Genomic DNA, 23,086 nt, shown 5'->3' with positions numbered 1-23,086 from the left:
AAATTTCAATCATTCTTTTTTAAAAATTTTATTGATTTATTTTGATTTATCAACAATTACTTCCATATGCTTTAAATTAAAAAAAAAGTTTAAAATTTTTCTCCCCATCCTCCCCACCACCCTCCCCAAGATGGTGCACGATCTCATATAGGCTATACATTTACATTCTTATTAAACATATTTTCACATTAGTGAAGTTGTAAGTAAAAATTAAAACCAATAGGAGGAACCATTAGAAAGAGGAAACAAAACTCAGTCATTCTTTAAGAACCAGTTAAAATACTTCCTACATGGGGCCATTCCTGTTTACTCCAACTAGAAGAAAAATTTGATACTCTGAAATTTATACTTCAACCTGAGCAAACATTTATTAAATGTCTATTATGCACAGTGCACTGGAGATACAGTGACCTGAAGGAAGAAATTCTACTGGACTATATACACTTGTGGGATATAGAATATGTTACTACTTGGGGCAGCTAGGTGGCGCAGTGGATAGAGCACTGGCCCTGGATTCAGGAGAACTTGAGTTCAAACCCTGCCTCAGACACATAACACTTACATAACACATAAGCTGTGTGACCCTGGGCAAGTCACTTAACCCCATTGCCTAACAAAAAAATTTTAAAAAGAATATGTTATACGAATAATATTGCTGCTGCCTTTGATTGTCCCTATTTATGCCCATACTTTATCTTCCTGCTAATTTTTAAGCTCCTTGAGGGCAGTGATTGGCCATTGATCTTTCTGTATCTTACAGTGCCTTTTATAAGATGCCCAAATATTGTTTAATGAATTATGAAAGAAATTATTTGAAATTGTTTAAAAGAAAAAGATGTTATAATAGATAGAGCCTGAAAAATAGTAGTTGTGCTATGTGGCCAGCTTTTGGGTGAGAGTAGGAATGGGAAGAATCATCTATTTTTCCTAAATTGTTTTATAACCAAACGAACCTCATACATAGTGCGAATGAAGTGCCTCATACATTTTGAGATGCAGATGGTGATGCTGGTTACAGTCCAATTACCAACATATTTTGTGTTGCTGTGAAATTATTCACATCACTAGAAACTATTCTTTGAATTCTTCTGAGTATTCCAATCAGCATTTTGTGTATCATAGAAAGTAGGACCAGGATCTTTTCAAAGAGTTTATCTTAATCTTGATTTTTAATTTACCTAGTTCAGTAACCTAGTCAGATGGAAAATCAAGGTAGTTTGGTTTTATCAGTAGGTTACATTTTTCGCAAGTACATGAAAAGATTTTTTGAAGACCATTTGTTACTAAGTGAAATTTTTTTTCTATTAATTGATGATAAATAATAATTTATAGTTAAGGCTTGCAAAGTGCTATCCTTGCAATAGCACTATGATTTAGGTAATGCATGCATTACCTTCATTTTATACTGAGGAAACTGAGGCTCAGACAGTTTCAGTTTGGGTACATGCTTTATTTTCCCTGTTGTCTTTTCAGGGCAGGAACAGGTCTTATTTATATAGACCTTTAGGTTATACTTATATACATACTTATGTGGATCTTTGGGCCTGTTCAGTAATGTCCAGCTCTTCATGACCTTATTTGGGATTTTCTTGTTAAAGATACTGGAGTGGTTTAATATTTCTTTGTGTACTTCATTTTACATATGAGGAAACTGAGGCATACATGGTTAAGTGACGTGCACAGGTTCACACAGCTAGGAAGTGTTTGAGGCAAGATTTAAACTCAGGAAGGTGGGTCTTTCCAACTCCAGGGCCTTACATTCTATTCACCGTGACGCCTAACTGCCATAATTTACGTCTATAGAAATGATAAATTTATTAAGGAAAAAGTTGGTCGTACTGATTTTAGGTGTATGATTAAGCTCTTTATTTGTTAAGCCTAGATAAACACACTATTTATAATTGCCACTCAACACAGTTAATTACCAATGATGGCTTATGTACAAAGAAAATTAATCCTGATATGAACAAAGATTTTACCTCTGTCACATCTGCATCATGACCTAGGAATTTAAGATGTGCATAAGAATATGAAATTGTAATCCCTCTGATGCCCTCATATTAACATGAGGCATAATAATGATATTAGATTTTAAGATTCTTTGATTTTTATGAGTGTACACACCCTCCCTAGATACATTCTGTGTGCAGAATATTATACTTGACCTTTTGGAAATACGAAGTTTAGAGGCACAGATCATGGACCCTCTTAAAAATACCTTCTGTACCCTAGCTCTTTCTCTACTCTCTATAAACATGTCCAGCCAGGTTTCTCCTGTCCTTAAAAAACTCTCGACCTTGCCATTTCCTTAAGCTGTCCCTTCTGTGTGTCCTCTTTTTCACTGTCAAGTGCCTGCATCATCACCCACTCATTTCTTGAAATCTGACTCTGCACAATCTGAGTGAAATAGCTCCCTCTAGGGTTACCAGAAGACCACCCCTGCCACCCCTAGAGCTATTAAATACAGGAACCTCTTCTCAGGCTTTATTCTTCTGGACATTTCTGTTGTTTCCCCACTGTCAATTAACTTCTGAATACACTATCCTCCCTTGGCATCCCTTCTACTTCTGGTTCTCTTCATATCTGTCTGACCATTTTTTCCAGTCTCATTTACTGAATCTTTAGCTTCATTATTGTGTGTTTGTCCTAAGAACCTAACTAGAAGGTTCAGATGAATGTTGGGGAGGTTGTCGCTCCCAGAGGGAGGGTTTGCATCATCCCTATATGTCAGTACATCAGGTATATGTAATTTCTTTAGTGTCATTATGCCCTCTATTGAAGCAGATCACAGTCCCTCTATTACTTAAGAGATGATCTTCTATGAATTACTGTGGCTGAAAAAAATAATCATCCTGCAGCCAACCTAGTGCTGATCCTCTTAATGTTAGATTGGATACAGTGGAAAGAGTGCTGGATGTGGTGTTAGAAGACTCAAGTTCAAACCCTTTTTCTGCCAAAGTCATCTGTGTGACTGAGCAAGTCACTAAACCTCTCTGGGCTTTGTTTTCTTTAACTGTAAAATAAGGAGGTTGAACCAAATGATCTCAAAGGTCCTTTTCATTTCTAAGAGTATGATATGTACTTGTGAGACTTTATGGGAAGTTAAACATCATCCTCAATATTAATGATTGCTTAATGTTAGTGTGTTTTGATAGTATAATTTATCATAGAAGTTCCTATTCTGGATGAGCCTGTGTTCTTAGTGGACTGTAAAGAGGAATGTAAAGTGTTCTGTTGACATGTAGCGTGAGATAATGAACAGATGGTCAAATTATATACATGGTCTTGGCTTTTTTTTTTACTAAGTATTATCTCCTACAAAGAACAATTGTTAAAAGTCCTCCTTTGCTTCATCGCAGAACGGAGGTGTTAAAAGATCTTTCTAAGATGAAAAGATTTTAATACAGGCAGAAGCCAGACTTTATGCCTGTAAATTCAAAGATCAGCCTAGCTAAGTTTGGAGGATTTCATCACTAATAGATGAGCTCCAGCAGTTCGTTAAGACTATCTTTACTAAAAGTGTTGAAGGATTGTGATAATTATAGGGAAGGTTGTTACCCACAAAACCACAAATTCATAGACTCTTGAAATAAAAGAAGTCATTTAGCCTTTCCTCCACCAATCAATCAGTGAATAACCTTTTACTAAACACCTAGTGTGTACCGGGCACTGTGATAAGTATTGGGAAGACAAAGGCAAAAAGTCCCTGTTCTTAGTTTACAGTCTAATGGTACAGCATGCAAGCAACTGTGTACAAACAAACTATATACAGGATGAATTGGAAATAATTAGAAGGAAGGCCATAGAATAAAGAAGGATCAGAAAAGGCTTCCTGTAGAAGATGTGATTTTGGCTGTGACTTGAAGAAAACCAGGTGGCAGATATGAGAAGGTAGAACATTCTAGGCATGAGCAAGAGACATTGAAAATTCATGATATCAGGAAATGGACTGTCTTGTTTGAGGAACTATGAAGAGTCTAGTGTTACTGCATTGAAAAGTTAGGGAAGGGGTGTAAGGTATAAAAATAATGTAAAGGAGGGCAAATAATGAAGAGCTTTGAACTCCAAAGAAAGGATTTTATATTTGATCCTGGCGGTGATAGGGAGCTCCTATAGTTTTTTGAGTCTCACTAGAAGCATGAACTTAGTCCTTCCCCAGTGGATAATATTCAACTTCTACTTCAAGACCTCCAGTCTTGATCTTTACCATTACCTCCAAGAGTAGCCATTCCATTTTCTGCTAGTTCTGATTGTTTGAATTTTTTTCCCTTATGTGGAATCAAGCTCTACCTACCCATTAATGTAGAAACACATAATTAACCCCAAAATATTATCTGAAGATATTTTGATTATTCATTGCTTTTTTTAAAAAAATTAAAAAACAGTATGATACACAGGAAATCCCATAATCTATCAAAGTAGAGATTGGAGAATATACAGGGAAACAAACGACCTGACATTTACTTTGGGGAGAAAAATAGAGTCTGAGAAACTTTGAAGTTATGGGAACATTGGTGTTAGATGTGAAATTGAGAGGATTTGTGCAGTAGGCCATTGTTACTTTATTCAGAATATTTTATTAAACATTTGTGGTTTTAGGTATCAGAATCATTAAATAGTCAACTTGAAAGCCTGATTTATGTGATTATTTCATCAGATGATCCATACCGGTTAGCTTTGACTCTTGTTAGTTTTGCAGATAGGTACCTGCTTATAGGGCAAGGTCAACAGTATGAGATGAATAATGCTGTTCTCACCTATTTTATTATCAGTGTTCATGTGAGGGGATTGTGGACATATCTATGGGGTGTGAATTGAGGGGAATTTTTGCTGCTCAGGGAAACCCTCAGGAAACAGTAGCTATTGAGAGGAATTGGTTCCATTTCCTGTATATTCGAGTCATCATTTATAGGATTAATGGATACTAGAAGTTTAAGTGTAGGAGGAGATTAATATTAATATTTTAACTATTTTGGAATTTGGGTTTGAGGAGAGAAAGGAGGGAGAGGCTAGTATTTCAGAGTAGTCTATTTATACAGTTAACATTTTTTTAGATGCCTTAGCCCCATAATAAAGTCAACTTGAACTTTATCATTTTGAATATGTGTTGCAAAAGGGAAAAAATTTAACAGCCTAATTTATGAGATTTCTAAAGTCAGAAAGTAATTTTGATACTCAGTAGGAAAATAGTTTGAATCTTTTGTTTGAGAGCAGCTTCAAATAACTTACATAATGTCATTTTGACTAGATAATTTTTGATAGTAAGATTCAATAGTGAACTATTTGTAAACATTTGGTGTTTCTTTTTAATAGTTTTTATAAATATGTAGTTGGAACTAGAAGTGATCTTAGACCTGAAAGCTGATTTATCTGCAGTGTCTTATGTCACCTTCGTGGATTTAAAAGAAAACCAAATATTTCATCTCAGCATTTCCTTACAGTAGCAAAGACATTTTACTGTCACATAAGGGGAGCAAGACTAGATAATCTTTTAAGATCCTGTCTCCAGAATTTTAGGAAGTACGGAGCTTAGCTCTTTCATTTAGTAACCTAGCCCCTATTTTGAATAATAGTCTTTTTCTTTAAAATATTGTGCTAAATTTGTTTTTATCCAGAATCCAAGCAGTAATAAAAATAAAATAATTGAGTTTGATAGAGCACGTGACATACTTCTATGAGAAAAATATAAATGACAAACTATCAGGTTTTTAAAAATAACTTTCAAGGTAGTTAAAGGACTAATACTAGAATCATACCAGTCTGCATATACTTTTATTACATTTCAGTGGATCTGTGATCCTACCAAAGTTAGGCACTCCTTCAAGCACTGCAAATCACAGCCTATCTGAGCCTTTTCATCTGAAGGTTATTGCCCTTGTCTTCCCATAATCCTTTTGAAGGCATTGTTTGGATACTTCCTGAATATCAGAATAATATTTGTCTGTTATCACAGAATCTTAGATTTAGAACTGCAACGGATTTCAGAGGTCATCTAGTCCAAACCTCTCATTTCATTTTACATGTGAGAAAATCTGCCCATGGTCACCCAAGTAATAAGAGGAAGAGCTAGAATTGAATTCCCTGGGAACCCTGACTCCAAATGTAGCTCTCTTTTTGTTGCATCACTATGTCTTGCTCTTGTTACATGACTCCTAAACTTTTGCTCTGTGACCAGCACACTCCTTTCTGGTCATGTACATCCTAGATAAAGCCCTTTATACTTCTGACTTACAGATTATTAAAACCAACATGAACATTTGCTTGACCTTGAGTGACTTATAGTTTTGATTCTTCAAAGATTTTGGCATACTCACCCCTTTTCTGAACTTTCCATTCTTTTGAGCATACCACCCTTCCAGTCTTGCTGGTTTTTAACTTTGGAGTCATAGAATTCCTCCCTTTCTTCATCTGACATATCCAATTAGTTGCAAAGTCTTAACTATTTTACCTCTATGTTTTTCTCATTCATCACCTTGTCTCTATTCATAGGTATAGCACCCTGGTTAAGGTCCCTCATCTCCTCTTAATTTGTTCAGTCGTTCAGTCTTTTCCAACTTCATGACCCCCATGGACCATATCGTCCATGGGGTTTTCTTGGCAAAGATGTTGGAGTCACTGGACATTTCCTACTCCAGTGGATTAAGGCAAAGGCTAAGTGACTTGCCCAGGGTCACGCAACTAGTAAGTGTCTAAAGCTGGGATTTGAACTCAGTTCTTCTTGACTCCAGGTCCAGCATTCTATCCACTGAGCCATCTAGTTGCTTCCTAGGTAAACAGGCAAAGTGACTTGCCCTAGTTCACACAGCTAATAAATGTCTGAGGCTTGATTTGAACTCCAGGCCTAACACTCTATCTACTGAGCCATCTAGCTGCCTCTTGTGAAGTCTTTAACAGTTTTACCTCTATATTTCTCCTATCCATTGCCTTCTCTCTATTCATGGGGATAATACCTGGTTCAGGTCCTTTATCTCCTCCGAACTTGTCATTATTCACTTGTGTCTGATTCTTTGTGACCCTGTGTATAGAGTTTTCTTGGCAAAGATACTAGAATGGTTTGCCATTTCCTTCTCCAATTGATTAAGGTTAACAGAGGTTAAGTGGCTTGCCCAAGGTCACATAGTTAGTGAGTGTGTGAGGCTAGATTTGAATTCAGATCTTCCTGACTCCTGGCCCAATACTTTTTGCACTGAGCCACCTAGTTGCCTCCTCTCTTAACTAGGCTATTGCAATAGTACTCTGATTGGTTTTCGAGCCTCAAATCTCTCCTCTTCCCATTGTATCCTCCATAAAGTGGCCAAAGTGATATTCCTAAAACATATTAGATCGTTTCATGTCTCTCTTCTTTTACTCATAAACTCCAGTGGCTCCTTATCACCTCTAGGATCATGTATAAACTCTTTTGTTTGGCATTTAAAGCCTTTCAAAGTATAGTTCCTGCCTCCTTTTCCAGCCTTATTATATATTCATCTTCTTCATTAATGCAGTCCAGCTAATTGGCTTTTCTGTTAGTCACACATAACATTTTTTAACTTGTTGCCTTGAATGCATCCTTCTCACCTTTGCCTCTTAGAAATGACACTGCCTACATGAAGCCTCTTCCCAATCATTACAGCTACAAGTGCTTCCTCAAGTTACTATTTGTATGTTTTCTATTTTTGTAGAGGTATTTTACTTCGTGAGCTCACCAACCACCGTGGATTCAACTCTTATCTCCATGCAAATGATTCTCAGATTTATTTATCCAACCTATCCTCTCTCCTGACTTTTAGTCCTACATCTTCAGCTGTCTATTGGGCATCTCCAACTAGATATCTGATAGACACATTAAATGCAGTGTCCAAAACTGAAGTAATTTATCTTGTCTCCAAAATGTTCCCCTCTTCCTAACTTTCCTACTGTTGTCCAGGGCACTACCATTTCTTCAGTCACTGAGCCTTGAAGCCTAGGTTTCATCCTCCATTCCTTATTCTCACCCTGCCCTCTCTACTCCTGGCAATTCTACCTTTATATCATTTCTTTACATACAACACCTTCTTTCCTCCTATACTCACCAGCCCAGTGCAGGCCCTCATCACCTCACGCCTGGGCTGTTGAAACTGCCTGATGGTTTTTTGTCTTTCTTTATGTCCCCAGAGCTTAGTACAGTGGCTAGCACACAGTAAGCACTTAATAAATGCTTGTTGACTTGATTCATGTATGTGTGTGTGTGTGTGTATATATATATATATATATTTTTTTTTAATGTGTACATGTTGTGTCCTCATAGAGTGTGAGGTCCTTGAAGGTAGGAACTGTTTCTCTTGTGCCTTTTTTAGCCCTAGCACCTAGCCTTGACTGTTGGCACATAGCCTGACATATGTTGGTGCTTAATAAATGCTAATTGGTATACCATCACCAAAAGAATATTGGGTTTTTAAAAGATGGGATTTTGCAGTTTGGAATCATTGAAATGGTTGTGCATTTCTCCATAATTGCTCTCCTGCAGGGCCTAGTTCATCATCTATCTACAGTGCCTATCCAAGATATAAGTGCTAAAGGATTAACTCAAAAGATTACCCATTCATTTATTATGTATTCATCTACTTGGTTTTTCCTGTTAAACTAATCTCTTTAGATTGACTGTGGATCTCATTGAGGCAACCCGTGAGATCCCCTGTATTGTACAACAATAATAGAAGTTCATAATCATGAGCTTAAAGGGTACAGTATCCAGAAATGCCTCCTGAGTCATCAAAGACAGATTTCATTATAATCTTGGTAGTTTTAATGTTAGGTATGTATTTTGTTAAATCTGGTGTCTTTGAAAATTAGCAATCTATGTATCATCTAATTATTTGCTTTTGATAAAGTAGTCCCTTAAAGAGATTCTTGTAGAAAGGCACTATGGCAAAGTGGGAAGAGCACCACTTAAGAGTCAGGAGAGACCTATATTCAAATGCTACCTCTGATTTTTATTAGGTCTGTGACTGGTCCAAGTCACTTAAACTCTCTCTGAATTTGTTTGCTCATCTGTAAACTCAGGATAACAACTGTAGTACTTATATTATGGGATTATTGTAAGCATCAAATATTTTGTAAATTTTATAGTGCTGTAGAAATGTTATTAGTATTTAAGCAAAATAACCCAGTTAATATACATGTTCCCTTGATTCATACATTTAAAATGTTAGAGAATTTAATAGTTGTATATAAAGTAAAAATTTGTTAACCCTTTCCCATTGACATTTATAATTATCGAGATATAAAAATAATTCTTAAGAAGAAATAAAAACTCATAAAGACTGCAGTAAACATTTTCAAAAATCACATATCTGGGAAAACACAATGTTCTAAAAGAATACTAATAGAGCTAATGGAATATTAATAGAGCACTCAAACTAAATTGCAAATGAACAAGTTAACAACAACAGGATTAAGATGATAATCATGTACACAAGAATTGGCTGGGTATTAAAAGAAAGGTTATGTATAGGAAATTCATATTTTACCCCAAAGTGCAAGCAAATAATTCATTGCAGAATTTGGCCCAAATTAGTTATCCATCTGAATTCTTCCTGGTAACTGGTCATCAGATTGGCAGTCATGATCCTAGCTCTTTTGTTTCCTGGTGATATTTATGTTTGTGTTTCTTACATCTATATAGTTCTACTTAACCTAGTTGCTTAGGTTGTGCTTTTTCATATGCTTCTTTTCTTAGTCATTTTCTTAGTTTTTTTGTTGTAATTTATTTGTACAAAATCAAGCTTTACCTTTTATTTTGGTTTCCTTTCATCTTGGTTTATCATTCTTTTCCTTCAAAGAATTGTCTAGTTTTCATGATTTGCTGCTTTGGCTGATAGAAGACCTAGTCCTCCTATCTGTTTTTTCTGGTTGGCTTTTTACCTGGTTTAAAAAAAAAAGCTCCTTGCCTTACTATCATAGCACCCACAGTTGTCTTCTCAGCTACACCCTGGTTTATAGTATTGTTGGATTGTTCATTTTTCAAAATCCGTACCACACGTAGGAAGGGTATTTGCAGGAAAATACTACTTTGATTTTTGCCTTTATTTTCCCTCAGGCCTGCTACACTAGAGGTTCTTAATAAAAGCCTTTTGAATTGTTGTCCTTGTTGTCACTTCATTTACCAGACCAAACTAGATGACTATCAAAGCAAAAGAAGATAAAGCAAAATAACAAAGAAATAGAGGAAATTGAATCAGATATTGACTGCTCTGTACACCTTTTCCCAAATGGTTGCCTTTTCTTCCTCCCCTCCCCCAAATCCCAGGAAGCACTGCAATCTTTCTTCAGAATATGCCTGGTGATACAGTGGATAGAGCCCTGGGCCTGGAGTCAGGTGTTCATCTATGACCTTAAACATTGAACAGCTTTGTAACCCTAGAGAACTCACTTAATATCTCTCAGCCTCAGTTTCCTCAATTGTAAAATGAGGTTAATAAGTACACCCACCTAAAAGGGTTGTTGTCAGATTAAAATGAGATAATATGAAGTACTTAGCACAGTTCCTGGCACACAGATGCTTAAGAAATGCTTGTTCCCTTTCCTCTATCCTGAATAGAATCTGTCCCAGAGAATATATAAATTATTTATTGAAAGGTGTTATAAAATTCATCACAGCTTAAGAGAGCATGGGGCTTTTCTTATACCTTGACAACTGGGTGGTTACTGAAACCCTAAAACAGTCTTGAGAGTGCTGGTGATCTCAGCAAGGGATCAGGATAATAATCAAAACCTTGGGCTGTGTGAACCAGGCATCCCAAAGTCCAAGCAAGACACAGCTGCCATATTCTGCCCATCTCTACACTGGACTTCTCTAACCTCCTTCATGAGAGTTTCCCCAGTGTCCTTTACAGATCCTCCCCTTCAGAGATCCCTCACATAGCAGATTCATAGTCTTCTGCATTATATTGTTCAAAAGAGAAGGTGAATTCCTGGGACCTGGCTCCCTCCATGCTCATACTATAGGGCTGCCTATAAAGTTGGGAAGTAGATTTTTTTTTCTAGTGGATCTAAAGGAACCTTGGAACCTTGCTCTAGAAATTTGGTAAAACTAATTTGAGGTAGAGCGTGTTTCATATCTTTTGTTTAATTGTAAAATGCTATCAAAATTTCCAGCAATTCCTATTTAAATATTTAATAATTCAGTTTCTCCAGTCAGTTCTTTGGATCTGTTTAAAAAGGGAGAACAGTTGAATCATTTGACTGATAAGCGGGGTTAAGATAACCTTTCTTGTCTTCAATTCCTTTGGTAGTCTGGTAAGTCCTATGGGGTCTGAATAATTTAAATTTTTTTTTTTTTTGGCAATTGGGGTTAAGTGACTTGCCTAGGGTCACACAGCTAGTAAGTGTCAAGTATTTGGTGAGAGACTGGATTTGAAGTCAGGTCCTCCTGACTTTAGGGCTGGTGCTCTATCCACTGTGCCACCTAGCTGCCCCTAAAAAATTCTTAAGTGAAGGAAATATTGAATTTCACCTAGAGGTCAATGAAAATAAAGATAATTTTCCCCCCATCCAACTTTATGGAAACTTTGAAGATATCTATGGGCCCATTTGGGGTGTGACTGGACCTCAGGTTAAGAACCCTTTGCCCACAAGGGCGCAGGAATTTTATTCTAAGGGCTCTTAAAAGTCTCAATGTATCCCATGGTACCAAAGAAAAAAGTCTTGAAACACTTTTAAATGTGTGTTTATAGACTTATATATGTAAACATATTCTTAACTATAGTACATGTATATGTGTACTCATTTCTTATATTAATAGATGATATCTTGCTATTGTGGTAGAAATAAACTGCAGGAGAAGGAAAAAAATGAGGAAGAGGAAGAAAAAAGTGAGTGAAAAAGAAGAAGCAATCAGGAGAGGAGAGGTCCATTGAAAGTAGAAGGGAAGAAAAGATGAGAAGACTAGGAAAAGAATATGGAGAAAATACATGGGTAGGTGAATGAGAGAGTGGATATCCTTATGGTAGGTGTATTACATAGGTAAGAATGGGTGATAAATACTGTAATTAATAATAGTTTATGTTGTATTTTTTATCTTTCTCAATCCTCCTAACCCATGAGATAGTGTAAACATTGCCTTCTCCATTTTAATGATGATTTACTTGGACTACACATTAAATGATTTTCCAAAACTCATACTCTTTCTACTACACCACAGCTGCCACGGGGTACTAATACACATCTGTGTGCATATTGTAGTTGTCTTTAATTGTCCTTCAGGAATTTGCTGTATAGAATGTTGGACAGTATAAGTTCTCTTTTGTTTTTATTGTTTCATAAATATTTAACACTGTTGAAAGCAGTGATATAAATAATGTACTTGTGAATATATTCTTTAGCCTAATATTTGTCACTTCAGTGATATTTAAATCTTTTAAAAACTTATAACATGAAATCTAAATATTCCTCATTTTTCCCATTTTATCATACATTTTCACAAAAGTTAATTTTATTTTTTTTTATTTTCTTCTGGAGTTATGGATGTAAATTGTTCAGCAAAAATATATTAGGCTTTTTAACTTCCCTGTGACTTTTTTTTAAAGCATATTTTTTTTAGGTAAATGAGAAATTAGAAGCTGTTTTTATTTTATCTTTATGGTATATAATGGAGGAGAACTGTCTAGAATGGAAAGACCAAAACAAGAAAAGCTGTGATAAATTCAAGTAACTTCTATTTTAAAGTCTTAATTTTTCCAAAATTAAAGTTTCAGACACCGAAAATCAATCACAAAATGCATTTATGGTATGCATTTTTAAATTGCAAGTTTCAATATGCTCAGGTCCAATATCTCTTATATTTACTTAGGTCAGAGATTAGTAAACTCTTTAGAGTAACAGAAGTCTCTCTAAGGGATTTCCATTAGGTCACAGTACTAAAGAAATTGTGTGTGATTTTTTTTAAAAATCCACTTTCCCCATAAGCTGTATAAACAGGAGCAAACAAAAAGTTGCAATTCACATTTGCCACAATTAAAAATACAAAAAAACTCAACCAATTTCAATGGGGTGGTTTTTTTGCCTTTGTTAGTCATTAAGCTGGTCTTTTTTGAGTGTGAATAGCTCTTTTTTATGTCAAATTTTCAAGGCTCCCCTATATACTAGTTGTACTATTAATGTCTATTAAATGATGAACCCAATGAAGAAAAATTTTTCCGTGCTAAGCACTGTGCTATTATGTTAGCATTGAAATAAAAGTAGAAAAGCAAAGAGACCGTATCTTAAGTTACTTGGATTCTGACGGGGAACTTGGTTGGGAACCACTGATTCAAACAGGTTTGCCTTCAGTTCCAATTAATCTTGTAAGTAAACATCTGTTGTGATCCAGGCTGTGTTTTTACTGTTAGGTAAAAATGTTAACTCATATTAGGGCTCTTAAGTCACATAAGACTCACAGTAAAATGATTTTATTGTGTTGTGTGGAGCTGAATTGCATCAATGGTAAAGAAGAAAAAAGTGTTAATCTATAAAATTCTAGAAAAACCAGAGCTTTTGTAATCAGCTGATCTGAGGTAAAGAACTAGTGCAGATGATTTAGCTTTAAAATGATAAATTTAAATTCCTAAAAGTCCATGAAAACTGTCTGCTAGGTTACAGAAAGACTATTGTCTGCATTGGTAGAGGTAGGTACTGGCACCAGTAAAATTACAGTGCTTGAAGCATTCAGGTTTGTGTAGAAACAGATACCAAAAAAGCCATTCTGAAGATTATACACTTTAGCCTTTTGAGGAAGATTACAAAGAATCTTCATTGAGAAGAACATGTGTTGCCTTAACCATCTTAGATAATTATTGAAATAAATTGCTTAAAATAATCCTCAAGTTGCTTTGTAATTGTTTCATTTTTCCTTCTTTCTCCTTTCTTATTTTAGTAGAGGAAAATTATTTCATTTTAGTTGTTTAGCCCAGTTGAAATTCTTAAACGGTATATAAAAATATATCATATTTTCTTTTTCTTTGTTCAATACAAAATAATTGTGAAGATATGATTATATTTTAGGGAACTTAGTAAAGATGTGATAGTGAGGTGCAGAATATAGATTCCTTTTGTTATATAAAGTACAAAAAAAAATTTCCATTTTGTAACCATCAAAATGTTGTCACTCCTGTAGAGGTATGGATAATTTTTTCAAATATGCTGAAATGATGTTTCAGTTCTTTGCTTCACCACTAGTTAAAATTATGTCAGAAGATGTAGAATTAGAGAGAAGACCCTGATTCTCTTTTCCTTCCTAGGATAAATCATTGACAAACTTAGAGAATTTTGAAAGCACTGATTTCATTAAAGCAAAAGGGATGGAAAGTTAGAAGGTCTTTTAAAAGTAAGTGTAGGAGAGAATTTATCTGATCATTAGAAGCATAATAAACCATCACACCATAATTTCACCATCAGAATAACAGTATAAACAATAGAATTGTTTTTCCTGCACTTATGATTTACTTTCAGTAGATATATTTTTTAAATTAAATTGAAATTAAAGAAATAATTAGTTTATGGAGGCACGAAAGGGAAAGTTACTGGACTTAAAAAAATTGCGTATTTTTACTTGGTGGATACTCTTGTTTTGTTCCCATTTGTATCAATTTGAATCTCCTTGCCTTTCATGATAAGAGGTAGTCTGGCCTAGTCAGTCAATAAGTACTTATTAAATGCCTACTATGTGTCAGGCACTGTGCTAAGCTTTGTGCCTTAGGCATGCCTAATGAGTAAGTACTGAGTGGTGGTTTCCTGGAAATGATAATTATAGACCTTATTTGGGAACTTTAATTTAAGAAAGCTCAAAAGCTATCAATTGCTGTTACTGACTAAATTTCTTACCAAATTTGAACTGATTATTAGGAGAATACATATAGAGTAAAACTGAGCAAAGATCTATCAACATGTATTCACTAAGGGCCTGTTGTGTGTGAGGCACTGGGCATGAAACAATCCCTGCTGTCAGGGAGCTTCCATTCTAATGAGAGAAACAAGTACATATGTAAGTATATACAGCAAATATATAAAATGAATAAATACAAATATACACAAAATAATGAAAGACAACATTGGGAGAAAGGGAAGTAGTATTTTGGGGATACTTAAATCAAGGCTTCTTGGGGGGAAAAAATGGTATTTAAGCTACATCTTAAAGGAAGTCAAGGACTCTGCAAGTGAGAAGTGAGGAAGGAGTATATTCCAGACTTGTGGAAATGGCCAGAGATGAAGTGTTCTATGGGAAAGGGAAAGTAATGTCCAGTGAGGCTAGAAAAATGGGTTGGAGCCAGATTGTGTAGGGCTTTAAAAGTTAAAAAGAGAAGTTTATATATTTTATCTTAGAGGGAATAGGAAGCCACTTGATTTGATGGAGTAGGAAAGTTATTTGATCAGACCTTTGCTTAGGGAAAGTTATTTTGTCCATAGTGTGTAATAATAATAGTTAGCATTTATATAGCACTTTACAGTTTGCAAGATACTTTGTAAATATCTTATTCTACCCTCATCAAAACCCTGGGAAGTAATAACTGCTGTTATTGTCCCTGTTTTACAGATAAGGAAACTGAGACTGAGAGAAATGAAGTAAGTTGCCCAGGGTTGTACAACTATGTATGTGTCTGATGCTGGATCTAAACTCAGGTTTCCTGACATCCACCCTATCCTGTGGGGAGAGACTTGAGACAGGGAGACTAATTAGGAGACTTACAATAATTAGTCCAGCAATTCTCAAAATTTTTGGTTTCAAGACCTCCTTTACTCTCTTAAAAATTATTGGGATGGGGCAGCTAGGTGGCTTAGTGGATAGAGCACTGGCCCTTGAGTCAGGAGGACCTGAGTTCCAGACATTGTGTGACCCTGGGCAAGTCACTTAACCCCATTGCCTACCCAAAAAAAGGTTCATATAAAAATTATTGGGGACCCTGAAGAGCTTTTTTCATGTGGGTTATATCTATAAATATTTACCACATTCTGAAATTAAAATTGATTAATTTTTAAAAGGTTTATTCATTAAAAATCGTAACAGTAAACCCCATTACATGTAAACATAGGTAATTTTTTGTTGTTATTGGTTTGTTCGTGTTTTCTTTTTAACAATGCAGTCGGGATTAAGTGACTTGCCCAAGGTCACACAGCTAGTAAATACCATGTGTCTGAGGCCACATTTGAACTCAGGTCTTCCTGACTTCAGAGCTGGTGCTGTATACGCTGCACCACTAGGTAACGTTTTAATGAAAAAATAAATTTTCCAAAATTAAAAAAATCTTAGTGAGAAGAATAGCAGTGTACTTACTTTTGCAAATCTATTTAATTTTTTTATTTCGTAGAAGATACCTGGATTTGCTTATCTGCTTCTACATACAGTCTGTCTCAATAATATTTTTTTGGTTGAAATATGTGAAGGAAAGCTCTCCTTACACAAATATATAGTTGGAAAAGGGAGTAGTATTTCAATTGGCAAGTAATGTCTTACTATTATTATGTAAATAGTTTTGACCTCATAGGCTTCCCCTCAAAGATTCGTGGGTCTTTGTATCACACTTTGAGAACCAATAAAGATAACTGATGTTAAATTATTTTTTAAAAGACAGGAATTTGACATGTATTTTAGTAAGATTTTTCAGTAAGGGTTAAAGCAAAAAGATTTTTGGTTAATTCAGTTTTAAAATTCAGTTAACTAGGATATCTCAATCTGTAAGCATTTTAGTAATTTGAATTTTTACTGTTAAGTAGTAAATATTCATTGAGCACATATAGAGAATAACATATTACAATGACACACTATGAGGGAGAACACTTAGGAATTCAGTTTTAGTTGAAGATGGATCATAAATCAATTTAAAATATCTTAAACATTCCCTGGCAATTTTGCACACATGAAAGACAAGATAGAAGTCATTTTTATTTTACAAAATTTTTAATGAAACTGGTTTAGAAATAAAATAAGACATCAGTTATTGTAGGAAGCCAAGCCATTCTGTTAACAGCATACAACTGTACAAGATTAGGATACTATGTACAGATCTAAGTTTAAGAGAAAGTAAAAGGGAATAGATATTAATTCTGTATTAGTAGAGAGAATTTTTTAAAGCAGTCACCTTTAGATCGTGGTCCAGCTGAAATTAGAATAGCAGATTATTTCTTAGTTTCCAAAATTGGTTCTGGTATGTATAAATGGAATAATGACCACCAAATTACCTTTTTTAAATTTATGTAAAAAAATGAATTAGATGAAATTTCTGAAATATATTTTGATACCACCATCAGTTTGTTCAGAGAAAGTAAGCCGTTGGTGAAAACAAAGGAGGAATATCATCATACTTGCAAAGTACTTGAATTGGTGTTTCCAGTCTCTTGATAAAGAATTTAAGATTTCTTCATGGCAACTTATCTCTCTTTGTAAAGCAACAATAACTGTTGATATTGCATAAAACAGCTGAGTGGCAGTGGGTAGAGTGCTGGACTTGGAGTTAATATGACCTGAATTAAAATTCTACGTCAGGTACATACTGGCTTTTGTGACCCTGGACAAAGCACTTAACCTACCTCAGTATCCTCATCTGTAAAATGGAGATAATAGCACTTGTTTCACAAGGTTGTGGAGGTGAAATGAGATAACTTGTAAAGTTCTTTGAAAACCTTAAGAGCCTTCACAAATGCTAACTAGTATTATTATTATTGTTGTTACTGTTGAAACTTGGAGTTTGTAGAGAGAGGGTGGTCAATTCCAGTTTTTTTCATGTTACATCCTGATTTTTTTTTCTCTTCTAAATGGAGTATATGAAATATTCTATTTTTCCTGAATGAATTTTCGGAGAGATTTCTAATAATTAAAATGTAGAAACTGGCTTTAATACTTGTTAAATACACAAATATAGAGGAAGCTAAATGGCACAGTGAATAGTGTTGGACTTAAGTCAGGAAGGCCTGAATTTAAATTCTGCCTGAGCTGCACTGAGCAAATCACTTAATTGTTCTCATTCTCAATTTCCTTTTCTGCAAAACGAGGATAATAATGGCATCTACCTTACAGGGCTATTATCTGGTTCAAATGAGATAACGTGTAAAGTCCTTTGCAAAACTTAAAGCCTTTTTGAACTATTTAGAAGGCAGTTTATATTATTTGAACATAATTAGCGTATTCTTAGTATTAAAACATTGTTATTAGTAACTTAAAGAATTTCCTAGTAAGAGTTTAAAGTGACTATTAAGATTCTCATGTAGTACCTGTCTTTAATTTGTTGTTTCCACTTCTAAAATCATTATTTTTAATTTAAATTATAATTTAATTTAAATCATAATTTTAAAATTATTAATTTTTAAAAAATATTTCTAACCTTACTAAATTCATTGCCTGGTACAAATGTCAAATGCCAGTTACCTAAGGTATTGCTTAGATGAATAGTTGCAACCCCTGCCCCACCCCGAACATTTGCAGAATGATAGTAATAACTTAGAAAAACAAAAGTTGTTCTTCCTCTTTAGAGGTCACCTAGAAGAAGGCTGTTGGTGAGGGCAAAGAGAGTTTTAATTAAGATATTGGATATCGTTCGAGGTGTATCTTCCAATCAGCCTCAGTCCTTAGGAATAGAATGATAACAGAAACGGCAAAAAACCAGTGGTTTTTACTTGGGCCTCCTTTCCTCCCTCTTACTCCCCATTCTTTTTATTCCTGAGATGACTTGTAACTGTCCTATGAAGGGTATTTGAAAGTAATTTTTGCAAATCTCTACCAACTTGTGGGTCTCTTGTTTGGGGAGAGAGCCTGGCTCCTATTTGTTATACTGAGTAACAGTGAGGCTTGTAGAAAGTTCTGACTTCTGTTTTTTCTCACCTACTTTGAGACATCACAGAGCCCTCTATGAGTCAGTGAACACCACAGGTATATTGGGTTTCTAGAAAGCTTTAATGTCTGATCTGGTTGATCCAGGGATGTTTTGTGGTCTTAGCCTAATATCCTAGGACTTTGCTTCACAAGACACTCCCTTTCAATTAAAAGTATGCTTTGGACCTTTAGAACAATCACATAAATGATAAGTGCCAGAGTTGTGTGCCTTCCTTCTTTTGCATGTTCTGTTTTCTAGATAATTCAGTTTAGGACTTCTTTTACTTTGAAAACCCTTCCTAATCTCTCCCCCTTCTACCTTTCTAGTCTCTTGCACCTTACTCCTTTCCATGTACTCTGTATTCCATCTCTCCACTTAGTTCCTTTTCACTGCCTAACTCTCATGCCTGTAATGCTTCTTACTGCTTCCTGGCTTCCCTGGCTTTCTGCAAGTCTCAGCTAAAATCCTATCTTTTTCAAGAAGTGTTTCCCAGGGGCAGCTAGGTGGCGCAGTGGACAGAGTACCAGCTCTGAAGTCAGGAGGACCTGAGTTCAAATGTGACCTCAGACCAAAACACTTGCGACTTACTAGCTGTGTGGCCCTGGGCAAGTCACTTAACCCCAATTGCCTTAAGAAAAAAAAAAGACTTTCCCAGTCTTCCTTAATGTAGTGCTTTCTCTCCTTGGTTACCTCCAATTTGTTCTGTGTATGTTTTTGTTTGTACGTAGTTGTTTGCACATTGTCTTCACCATTAGGTTTGTGAGCTCCTGGAGGACAGGAATTCCCAGGGCTTGTGTGGCACATAGTAGGCCCTTTATTAAGCGCTTGCTAATCAGAGACCAAATTGCAAAGCTATAGATAATGTGTTGAAATTTCAGATGAGGTTTGATGTTTGGCTGTTTTTTAAGCTTAAAATTTAGTGCTGATGTGATTTTTGTGCTTTTAACTTTTTTGTTGAAAATATAAATAGCTGTCACCTTAAAATTCCACTAGCTCTCCAAAGATTATTTTACTTTAGTTATCTTATCATTGGATTACTGTATCTATGTTTTTGCCTATAGTAGTTTACGTAGGCTATGCTTCTCATAATCTTGCTGTAAAAATTATTTCCACAAGCTCCTACAAATGAACCAGAAAATGCAATGGTTGTTGGAGGTTTTTTGTTTGCCTTCTTTTCTTAACCTCTTGCCTTCACAAATACCCAAATCTTAATTGTGATTAATTACTAAAAATGCTCAGATTAAAAAAGGACTTTTAGATCAAAAAATTTTAATAAAAGTGTTTTTTAAAAAAAACTTTAAGGTACATGAAGATGAATATCCTCTACAAACATTTCAAATGTAGTATTTCAGATATTTTGATAATCTTTTAAATTTTTTTTTATTATGAACATGAATGTTTGGCTTTAATTTACTGTTTTAGGCTATTGTTGAGAATAACTATTAAGTCTATTCTTGCCTGAAGTATACTTCATTATTTGTGTTAAAGCTGTTTTCCCTATCATTTATTTTGTGGCTGAAACCTCTCGGCTGCTGCTCTGGCATCATTTGTGTCTTGAGTACAGTGATAACCTTTTTATTCCCTCTTCTTGTTTAATTTTCCACTACTTTGTGACAGACCCTTTACAATCACTGAATCAGTAGCTTTTTTCCGTAAAAAACAGGTATACTTCTTTCATATGCCCAGATAACATATATGTGTTCATGAAAAGTTCACTTTTCTTTGTTTTATACATATTCTGAAGTATCTAAAAGTTGTTGATAGGAATGAATTTTGATTGTTAGATTGCTTTTAGCATCCAACTTCTAAATGGCATGTTTTATATTGAATTGTATGTTTTAATCAATACTGATTTTTAAATGGTAGTAAATTTGGAATGAATTTCTTCTCCTTCCATTGGAACATTCTGATGGTATTTTCAATAGGGCTCTAGTTTTTAAGGTTTTGCTGGTGGTATGCCTTGACCTTCAAAATAGTTGTTCATTTTCATGTGCTATAATATTAATATTTTCATTTCTATTTCAGGTGCGCATAGCAGCAAAATTCATCATCCATGCCCCTCCAGGAGAATTTAATGAGGTATTTAATGGTGAGTGTTTTAATTGCTTACTTAATGGTTAGCATAGTGAAAAGCACACTGGATTTAGATTTAGAAGACCTGATTTCAGCTCCCAGTCTTACCTGGTTTCTAGCTACTCTCTGAGCCTATATCTTTATCTTTAAAATTAAGGTCTTGGATTAAATGGTCTCTGAGGTCTCTTTGAACACTAAATCTGTAAGTCATTATTTTGCTAGTGTATGGTTCCTAAACTAAAACATAATGTAATTGTATCCTTAGTGGTTAATAGATTATCTTCATGCATTGTTTTGGCTGAAAAATAATAATTACCTGGCCACCAGTATCTGATGGATGAGCCTCTTTCACTTTAGACCGTCACTAATCTGAGTTGCTATGTTACATAAGTTGATATATATTTGTTTGAAGAAGAAAAGTCTTGAACTCTTTCTGCTAGTGCAAGTCATCACTTTGTCTGCAGCCTATAAAATAATTGCCTAGAACACTGAAAATTTGAAGTGACTTGCCCAGGCTCACACAGCTGATATGTGTCAGAGGCAGGACTTAAACACAGGCCTTCCTGGCTACAAAACCAGCTTTTTATCCGTGACTCCGTGACTCCATATTGCCTCCATAAAGTTAGAAAGGGCTTAATTTAACATATATAATGCTGTTTTCTGTTCTTATTTTTATTTGTATACTGCTTTAGTCCAAATTATTTAAGTTTTATAGTAATGAAAAAGCAAAATTATAGAATATCTGAGATCGTTTTATCTGCATAAAGTTTTAAAAATTGCTGTGTAAGAAATTACAGAATTTTTTTGTTTTCAGTGCAACACATAGGAAATTGCCACTATTTTTAGGGAATTGATAATGCTAAGTTCAAAAGACCCTTCTTTTTTCTTTTTAGAGGAAATAATCTTGGAGAAAAAAGAATATGGTGGTCATTAAATATGAGCCATATACTAAAATAATTTGAAAGATGAGATCATTTCATTTTCCATTTGCATGACAATCTTTTTCTAAAAAATGTTTTTAACTGGCGGTGAGAGTGTCTGTTGTGGTTTTTTTAATTTACTTTCAGTTTTTTTATTTGTTTCTTTGGTTTTTGGCAACTGGATCTCTTTTAACTTATCAGAGGCACAAGTGCAGCAGCTACTCATAGGTCGGCTCCCCATACTGAAGAGCACCTAAGCTTGGACATGCTCTCTTTTTCCAACCTGGGCTGGTTTGCCTTTCCTTCTTGATGTCTCATAAAGTCATTAGCTTCTACTTGCCCAATTCTAATTTTTAATAAATTATTAAGGAGTTCTTTTCTTCAGTGAATTTTTGTGTATATTTTTCCATTTAGCGTATTATCATACTTTTTAAGGTATTTTTCTCTTCATTGGATTTTTGTGCCTCTTTTACCATTTGGCCTATTCTGTTTTTTAAAGTGTGATATTTTTTTTTCAGTATTTTTCTTTTTTTTGCCTCCTTTACCAAGCTGTTGACCCTTTTTTTGTTGTTGTTGACTCTTTTTTTGTGATTTTCTTGCATCACTCTCATTTCTCTTCCCAATTTTTCCCCTACTTCTCTTTCTTGATTTTTAAAATTCTTTTTGAGCCCTTCCATGGCCTGAGACCAATTCATATTTTTCTTTAAGGCTTGTATATGGGAGTTTTAAGTATGTTGTCTTCTGTGTTTGTATTTTGTTCTTTGAGAGAAGGGATTTCTTGTTCATGGTAACAAGCAGGAGGTCAGTATCACTGGATCAGAGATTGAGTAGGAGTGTGAAATGGTAAGGTCTGTGATTTAGGAAAACCTTTTTAGTGGCGGAATGGAAGATGGATTGGAGGCAGGCAGACCCACCAGTAGGCTATTGCACTAGTCCATTCATGAGAACCTACCCTAGAGCAATAGTTGTGTCATAGGAGAGAAGGTGGGAAGTAATTTAAGGGTTCATGAGTTCAGTTTCAAACATGTTTAGTTTGAGATGTCTATTAGACATTCATTTTTGAGATGTCTGAAAAGCAGTTGGAGATTCAAGATTGGAGGTCAGAAAGAGTTTGAGAGTTATCAGCATAGAGATGGTAGTTTTAAATTCATAGGAACTGAGGAGATCACCGAATGAAGTATAGAAAGAGAGAAAAGAACACCCAGGACAGAGCCCTGAAAGGTAGCTGTGGTTAGACAGCATGATTTAGATGAGAATCCAGCAAAGGAGATTGAGAAGAAGCAGTCTGATAGGTAG

The 23,086-nt window shown here is 35.0% G+C and overlaps 1 protein-coding gene across 2 annotated transcripts in view; it reads left to right on the top strand.

The window, feature by feature from the left end:
* The window catches only part of CAPZA2 (capping actin protein of muscle Z-line subunit alpha 2), a 49,193-nt gene that overhangs the window by 5,653 nt on the left and 20,454 nt on the right, over positions 1–23,086 (top strand). The window contains exons 2-3 of one of the 2 annotated variants that reach the window (XM_078154143.1): positions 11,785–11,934; positions 20,823–20,886. In XM_078154143.1, the coding sequence (XP_078010269.1) occupies positions 11,896–11,934; positions 20,823–20,886 (103 nt within the window). In that variant the 5' untranslated portion in view covers positions 11,785–11,895. The remainder of the gene's footprint in view (positions 1–11,784; positions 11,935–20,822; positions 20,887–23,086) is intronic. The other variant, XM_020979313.2, reaches the window with a different exon arrangement.

Source organism: Phascolarctos cinereus, unplaced genomic scaffold (genome assembly GCF_003287225.1).
Source record: "Phascolarctos cinereus isolate Bilbo 61053 unplaced genomic scaffold, phaCin_HiC Scaffold_1;HRSCAF=81, whole genome shotgun sequence".
In the NCBI taxonomy this organism is placed as follows: Eukaryota; Metazoa; Chordata; class Mammalia; order Diprotodontia; family Phascolarctidae; genus Phascolarctos; species Phascolarctos cinereus.
Note: the sequence above shows the minus strand (reverse complement) of the source record. Positions and strands in the feature narration are given on the sequence as shown.